Source organism: Crinia signifera, chromosome 1 (genome assembly GCF_055691185.1).
Source record: "Crinia signifera chromosome 1, ASM5569118v1, whole genome shotgun sequence".
NCBI classification, from domain to species: Eukaryota; Metazoa; Chordata; class Amphibia; order Anura; family Myobatrachidae; genus Crinia; species Crinia signifera.
The window spans coordinates 15,126,069-15,134,341 of record NC_139217.1 but is presented as its reverse complement, the minus strand read 5'-3'; the positions used below and the strand labels follow the sequence as shown (position 1 = coordinate 15,134,341).

At 38.5% G+C, this 8,273-nt stretch overlaps 1 protein-coding gene across 1 annotated transcript; it reads right to left on the bottom strand.

The window, feature by feature from the left end:
* Positions 1-1,281: 1,281 nt before the first annotated feature.
* On the bottom strand, positions 1,282-7,061 carry LOC146074848 (vomeronasal type-2 receptor 26-like). The gene is made up of 3 exons (XM_083183838.1): positions 7,014-7,061; positions 3,010-3,067; positions 1,282-2,189 (listed from the first exon to the last, which is right to left on the bottom strand). Exons 1-3 carry the CDS (start codon positions 7,059-7,061, stop codon positions 1,282-1,284), a joined length of 1,014 nt encoding a protein of 337 aa, XP_083039964.1.
* Between the last annotated feature and the right edge of the window lie 1,212 nt (positions 7,062-8,273).

The following is an 8,273-nucleotide window of genomic DNA, read 5'->3' as shown; positions in this document are numbered from 1 at the left end:
CCACTATTCACGTCGGCGTGGAGTTGATTTTATAAAGTGTGGCGAGCGCAGCGAGCCACCGAGCCCGAAGCGTGGCGAGCGCACGCGGATACCTGTGAAGCCCGCGAGGGGACGCGTATACCTCGCTGGGCTCGTCACACTTTATAAAATCAACTTCAAGCCGACGTGGATTGTGGGGGTATGAAAAGGTCGGAGGATGCGTACCGCCGCCCCACGTGGGCTCGCTGCGCTCGTCACGCTTTATATTTGGGGGGTGGCGTGGGGGTGCATTTAACATTATAAGCACCCATCCTTGGAAAGCCCCATCCCTCAGACCACCCCCTAGATTCGCCTATAGTCATGTGATGGCCAGGTGACCTAGCCCCGACTGTGGTATGAAACCATTGGCTGTTAAAGCTGGTTACAAAATACAGGAGACCCCTACATTTGTTGAAAATTTGCACCCTTTTACATTTGCAATTTTGATGTTTTCTATAACAAATATATGGATGCGATTTTTAATGTGCCAAGTTATAGAGAGGTCAAAACGTGAATTTTACCGCAATTCTCATGTTATTACATGTGAAATTGTTTTAAACATGCAAATTCATACAGATAGTGGTAGATGCTCAAATTAGTTCAGTAATACTATTCAGGTGCATGCAAGGGAGGGGTTAATACTGAGTAAGTAACAAGACATTGGTTCCCCCAGCACACTGAATAGTATTAGTAACCAATCTTGAACACTACATGATAATAGAATTCAGAGATAATTCAGAAATGATCTCTGAATTCTATTATGATGTATTGTTCAAGATTGGTTACTAATACTATTCAGTGTGCTGGGGGAACCAATATCTTGTTACTTAAACATGCAAATTCACCTGTTTTATTCCCCAAAAAAACACATGTCTAAAAATCTCACCATATTACATTTTATCCTTAGTCTTGTGATGTTGAATTTCCGTTGCATCACATGCCATTTACTCAGACATCAGTTGTGACCAGTGATCAAATAATTCTTTATTTTTTATAGTAATAAATGTATTTGCTCAATAACTACAGTATATAAATACCTGGCAAATTATCAAACCATGCAAGAGAGGAGACAAGGGCTGGGCCAATGTTTATGTCTAAATACTGTATTTTCACTATTGTATTAGATTTACACAGAGCATTACATGTAATAATGTAATAGGTTAGTTGTGTAACTCTGCTAGAAGTACCTATACATATTTATATAAGGATGTGACATCAGGGAAAAATGTTGAGGCATTGTATAATAATGCTCTACATGAGGCTTTATATATTGTTTTTCTCCAGAATGATTTTTCTGGAGTTCAGTTCAGATTTTATAAGCAGAATATAAAGTTTTGGGAGAAATATACAGCCCAGAACTCCAGCACATGAAGTCAGTATGGCGAATATCTCCACAGCCACCGCATCTTTCCCCTTGGTGCTCAGATAAGCTGGAATCATTGTAACCCACACACTGCAGAACACCAGCATGCTGAAGGTGATGTACTTGGCCTCATTAAAGCTGTCTGGTAATGTCCTCACCATGAAAGCCAGAACAAAGCTCACAGCGGCCAGGATCCCCATGTAACCCAACATAGAGTAAAACCCAATCAGCGACCCTTCATTACACTGAATGATAATTATTCCCTGGTAGGTGTGATGGTCATACTCCTGGTAGGGAGGAGACACAGACAGCCAGACACTACAGATCAGAGCTTGGACAGAGGAGCACACAATGACCACATAATGAGATAATTTGAGTGTGACCCACTTCCTCCAGGGACTGCCGGGTTTGGTGGCTTTGAAAGCAATGCAGACATTGACAGTTTTTGCCAGTACAGAAGAGACAGCTGTGGAGAAGAAGATCCCAAATGACGTCTGTCTCAGCCTGCAGGTTATATCCAACGGCCGGCCAAGGAACAAGAACACACAGAGGAAGCTCAGCAAGATGGAGACCAGGAGAATGAAGCTTACAGTACGATTATTGGCTTTCACAATTGGAGTGTCCCAGTAATAAATAAAGTTCCCCAATATAAATAATGTTATGGCAGAGAGAGATAAAGCTGTTACTGAAGATATTAGCACCACAATGTCCTGTTCATATGACAGAAAGTTGTATGTTTTGGGAACACATCTGACTTGTCTCTCATCCGGCCACTCCTCATCAGGACACCTATGGCAGATCTCACTGTCTACAATGAAACATAAAACACACATCAATAGTCATTAGAATAAAACAGCCTCTATCCATTTTATTATCAAAAGGATTTTCTTCCATCTGTTATGCTAACGGGGGTATTCAATCCCGGCCGATATTTCCAATGGTTGGAAATATTGTCCATTAAGTCAAGATTGTGTTGAACTGAAATTCAACCGATTCATCATTTGGTCCATTTGTCCAATCGTCCAAATGAATTAAGACAGTTGAAAAGTTGACATATCGGCAAAAACATCTGCTGATGGATGAATATGGCCATGGATTTGTCAATCCAATGGTCATTTTCGATAAGGCAGATTTGCCTGTAAATAAATTAAAATCTGCACAAGTAAATCCCGGACACAAACAGCTGGGAGTAAATACTGATGGCTTATATTTCCGCCTGTCAGAAATATTGATCAATATTGAATACCCCTTATACAGTATATCTCATGTGGCATTAGCGCTCAGTATAACAATTATAATTACATTACACATGGAGCCACCTCTGTATTACACATGCAGCCACCTCTGTATTACACATGCAGCCACCTCTGTATTACACATGCAGCCACCTCTGTATTACACATGGAGCCACCTCTGTATTACACATGCAGCCACCTCTGTATTACACATGGAGCCACCTCTGTTGGATGCGCCGGTGCACTGTGGTGATGACTCAGCACGCCATTTGCAGGTCCATGGAAGCATAAGCATCTCACGCACACGCACTCCTCATTCACGCCAAGGCACACTAAGCTATTTGCTTAGAAACATTCAGATTACAGCAACTCCTTCTGTATCTATGTGAATACATTTTTGTATGACCACAATATTAAAGTCAATGAAGATTGAAATGTAGAATAACACATTCTGAAACAAATAATAAAAACGTTTTTTATAAAGCTTAGAATGTCTGCTCAAACAAACATTAAACAACATGCATACCTCCCAACATGACCCTCTCCAGGAGGGACACTTCGGTCTGTTTCTGGACTTCCCTCTTAATGTATGATTGCAATCACCTGTTTTAAACAGGTTAATATATATTATGTTATTGAAAAACAGTAACTGTTACAATAAGTATTACAAGTAACAGTGTAAACTGTTTAATGTATCATTTTAAATATCACTAAACATTAGATGTAATTGTTTATTACATCATAATACACTTCAACGTATTTAACTGTTAATATATTGGCTTTTTTTTGGCATAACTATATGCCGTAATGAGGCCCTTTCAGCATAGCTGATGCAAAACAGTTTTTCAGAACAATTCATGTTTAAAATAAACAGCCGCAAGTAAAGACAATAAACAGAAGTGTTTTAAATCCTGCATCTAAAGAACAGAGTGTAATGCGTTGGTTACTGAACTTACTGGAGCCTTCAGTAAAGAGTTTGCTGGACATTAGAAGACACATAGGTGCACTATTCTATTAAAGGCAAACAAAAGGGATTTACCCTGGGGTTTTTTTTTTTCACCAAGTTTATTTTCTTAATAACATCAATTACAGAGCATCCCCCCCCCCCCCCAAAAAAAAAAAAAAAAAAGAAAACACCATATTTGCAATTGAAACCATGAAAATGGGTCATTTATCAGGGATTTTTTTCTCCCGCCAAAGTCAGTCACTTTGCACTAGGACAAGCTTGTACTCTCTTTTACTAAGCTAAAGTATATTAATAAACCACTCTAAGACATCATGACATAATTCTAACTAGATCGGAGCTTCGTCATAGTTTTCGTCATTTTTACCAAAAAAGTGAAACTTCAGGCCTCTTGTCAGAACAGAAGATGTTGATCAAAAAGCTTTTGCACGTTTCTTATTCAGGTCAAGTCACAACTTTCCCACACTAGCCGATTTTGAATTTCTTAATTTCAGTTTTTTTCACTTCGCCCTAATATATCTATAGATATATAGGTAATTTGGTGTCATTATATTAAGAAATATATTTTAAACGCAGCTGTGTTGAATTAAAAGATATATATTTGTTTATCTTACTTACACAGATGCAGATTGATGCATACATTTTATATATATATATATATATATATATATATATATTGTCAGTCTATAATGTGTGCGTCTATATTTTTTCAATACTACTATATATATATATATATATATATATATATATATATATAGAGAGAGAGAGAGAGAGAGAGAGAGAGAGAGAGAGAGAGAGAGAGAGAGAGAGAGAGAGAAGAAATAATCCAGCACTCCACTAAAGAAACAAAAAGGCAGCTTGCTCCGGTGCCTTCCCAGAACCACGCAGGTCCAACACAGGTAAATCAGGCAACAGGCGTCACTCGGAGTCTTGAGGATGAGCACTGGGCTCGAAACACTGGTGTAGGTCACCTGATATGCAATAAAGCACTTTTTTTTACTTCAAGACTCCGAGTGACGCCTGTTGCCTGATTTACCTATATATATATATATATAGATATATATATATATATATATATATCTATATATATAAACAAAAGAATAACTCACAACAGCGGCACTCGTAAGGAATTTTCAGCGTGTATTGTAACCAAATCCAACGCTTTGGGGCTGGTATTGCCCCTTTGTCAAGGTGTGAGTAACCTTTTACCCGTTACCCACACCTTGACAAAGGGGCGATACCAGCCCCGAAATGTTGGATTTGGTTACAATACACGCTGAAAATTCCTCACGAGTGCCACTGTTGTGAGTTATTCTTTTGTATATTCACTGTGTCCAGAAGGCACCGGAGGTAGCTGTACCCCGTTGGGTGAGTGCCAGGCCGCCAACCGAATCTATATATATATATATATATATATATATATATACAAGGTTTGTACACCTTGACAAAGGGGCCATTTCAGAGCCTCGAAACATTGGAATTAAAACCTTTTTTGCCACCATCAAAAATCCTGTTGAGTGCCGCTGCTTGCTAGCTACTGTCATATATATATATATATATATATATATATATATATATATATATATATAGCAGCTGCACTTGCTGTATGACCGATGATCCGGTTTTTGGTTATGCAGTAGGGTAGATTTTAGTGTAGCAATCCGCCCCTTAGTGCAAGGTGTGGTTATGCAAAAAGATGGACAGGTTGTGGTGTATAAAAATGCTTACTATAACAGTGCAATAATACAAACAATAATATAATAATAATAATAATAATAATAATAATAATAATAATAATAATAATAATAATGCAATAATACAACCTTCCCCTCTCCCCCTTTTTGAAAATTTAAGTACAACACTGTTGGTTTAGTGCGATTTTAATAGGAAGCACATAATTTAATTATTTTAAATTGTTTTTTATACTGTTGGATTCAATTGTGTATTTTTCTATGTACATCTACGTGAATTTTTTGTGTATATTTTTTATTGATAAAACCTTTGTAAATGTTATTTATAGTGTGGCACTTTTTTCAAATTACTAATTTAATGGATATAAATACGGATTAAAATTTTGCCGTTACTGGCACACACAAAGTATAAAGGAACCCCTACCATACAGAAAGAGAAAGGGCGATTCCATAGACATGCTATCTGAGAATGGAAGCGTATCACATAGTGATAATGTAGCGTCCGTAGTAACACCAGAACAAATGCGAGACTATAGAAGTCCCGCGCATGCGCAAGAGAATACGGAATGGCGCTATGGTTACCACATCATAGAGACGGTGATACCAAGCATCCGTGACAACGAATAACAAACGTGAGACTACGGGAGTCTCGCTAAGCGCAATAGTGCGCTGATTACACGATCCATAACAACTAACAATACACGCGAGACTACGACAGTCTCGCGCATGCGCAAAAGTGCGCTAATTACGTGATCCGGAATGGCCATACATGGCGTGTAGATCTAAGTGGCCACCCTATAAATAAACATTCTTGTAGTCTTTGTAATTACTCTCCTGATGAAGTCCAGCCATCTGCGTATGGCATAAGAGACGAAACGCGTTGAGGGCTAACCGTTTCTGTCTCCAGCACCAATCTTATTCATGTAAGATATTTTTGTTCACTTTCACTTTTGATGCACTTTAAATAAACTCCTTTTTTAATTATAATTGGAGTTTTCGCTCTTTTCACTGTGGGACATATGGTCCTAAACCTGCATGGGATTTGAAAAACCTGTGGGAGACATCCAAGAGGATCCTAGAAAATTGCACAATCCGGGTAGTATCCTGGTAAAAACCCACAAAGATCTGATGAGCACAATAATTATTTTTACATGGTACGCACAATTTTATTTAAATCCAATTTGGTTTTGAAACATATTACACTATAGAGCGCTATTTTCTCACCCCCTTTTCCCAGTGAATTCACCTAAGACGCCACAACACATGTCTTAATAGCAGAAATAAGCAGCCATCCGCAAAACTGACTAATTTGTTTTTGGACAATCCAAGAAGACCTGATCTAAGAAGACAGCACAATTTACTGTGAAAAGATCATGTTACTGTATACAGGCGGTAGCGCAATAACAGTACCCCCCTTTCTATATATATATATATATATATATATATATATATATATATATATATATATATATATATATATATATATATATATATATATATATATATATATATATATATATATATATATGTGGGGTTGTTGTGCCGGCACTCGGCTCCTAGTCCAGATTTGATGTGCCCGGTGCCTCCAAAGCTGGAGCGGGTCCAGATGATATAGAGCAGAGAAGCGTGGCACTCGGGTCAGGGATAAATGAATACACGTAGCCGATTTAACGGTTGACGTTTCAGCCCTTTAATCTGGCTTTTCTCAAAACAGCTTACATAAAAAAACAGTGTACACTCACCTCAATAAGTAAAGCTGTATCACCAATCTGTGTAGGGACAGCGGCCATTCGTATACGCCCACTCTAAACTCGAATTAGAGGTTATGACCAACAAATTTCTAGAGAGGGGGTATGACAAGGCTGATTTATTGAAAAAGTGTGCCAAAGCCTCCCTGAAGAGGAGAGAAGAATTACTCCGGCCCAACCAGAAACCCAAAGATCAGACAAATAAAGTAATTTGGGTCAATAAATATACTAATGAGACAAACAGCAGAATTAAAAAAGTAAAGAAATATTGGCCATTAGTGAGGTCCGACCCTGATCTCCACTTACACAATATGGCTCTAATGCCAGCATATAAGAGGGGGAGAAACCTCAATGACTATCTGGTAAAAAGAGACATCTCAGGAATGGGCAAACCTGGGGTGAATACATTCCTGGGCAAAGCAAAGAAAGGATGCTACCGGTGTCCCAGTTGCACCACCTGCAGTTACATGCAGGTGGGCTCTTCCATCCCTCATCCCCACACAGGGCGCAGATTCCCCATTAAATACCATCTCACGTGTTCATCACAATTTGTGGTCTACGTGATTTACTGCCCTTGCTCGCTTGTATATGTGGGAAAAACGGAAACACAGTTTAAGGAAAGGATGGCGAACCATCGCTCTGCAATACGAGCAGCCATCAAAAAGGCACGAGCGAACAACCCTTAGCTCGACATTTTGCAAGAGCCAAGCACCCCTTGGCCTCCGTCAGGTACATGGTGATCGATCAGGTCCCCCCTCTTATCAGAGGGGGTGACCGGGGCAAAAAACTTTTACAATTGGAGACAAGGTGAATTTTTAAATTAGACACCTTAGCGCCAAAAGGGCTAAACGAACAATTAGGTCTCCACTGTTTTCTCTAAATATTGAAAAGTCAAAAAATTAAAAATTAAAAATTAAAAAGTAAATCTAATCAATGGGCCTTACAAATTAAGTGATGATGCTGGGCTCTCCCTATCTGGGTATTGATCGTAGCATATTAATAAAAAACAAGAAAAGATGATAATATAGGAGATACCCCAACATAGCTATAACAGCATAATAAATTTTGAGTACAGAAACCCATGATGCAGAGACTAATCAGAGTGATACAGGCATTTTCCGCTCAGAATTTAGCATAATAAATGCACTTGGTTTTTAAAGACATCACAGTAGTTTAACCCGCTGCCAGTTTTTAGCACGATTGTACATTGAAAATATTTTTTTATTATCATGTATGTGGTTTTATCACCTGTCT

Bases quoted from the DNA above. Each gene is read 5' to 3' on its own strand.
- LOC146074848 (XM_083183838.1), bottom strand. From the start codon at position 7,061: ATGGCCGCTGTCCCTACACAGATTGGTGATACAGCTTTACTTATTGAG. The intron at 3,068-7,013 runs GTGAGTGTACAC...TATTTGTTTCAG, and splicing joins ATACAGCTTTACTTATTGAG to AATGTGTTATTCTACATTTC. The intron at 2,190-3,009 runs GTATTCACATAG...GTTTCATTGTAG, and splicing joins TATTGTGGTCATACAAAAAT to ACAGTGAGATCTGCCATAGG.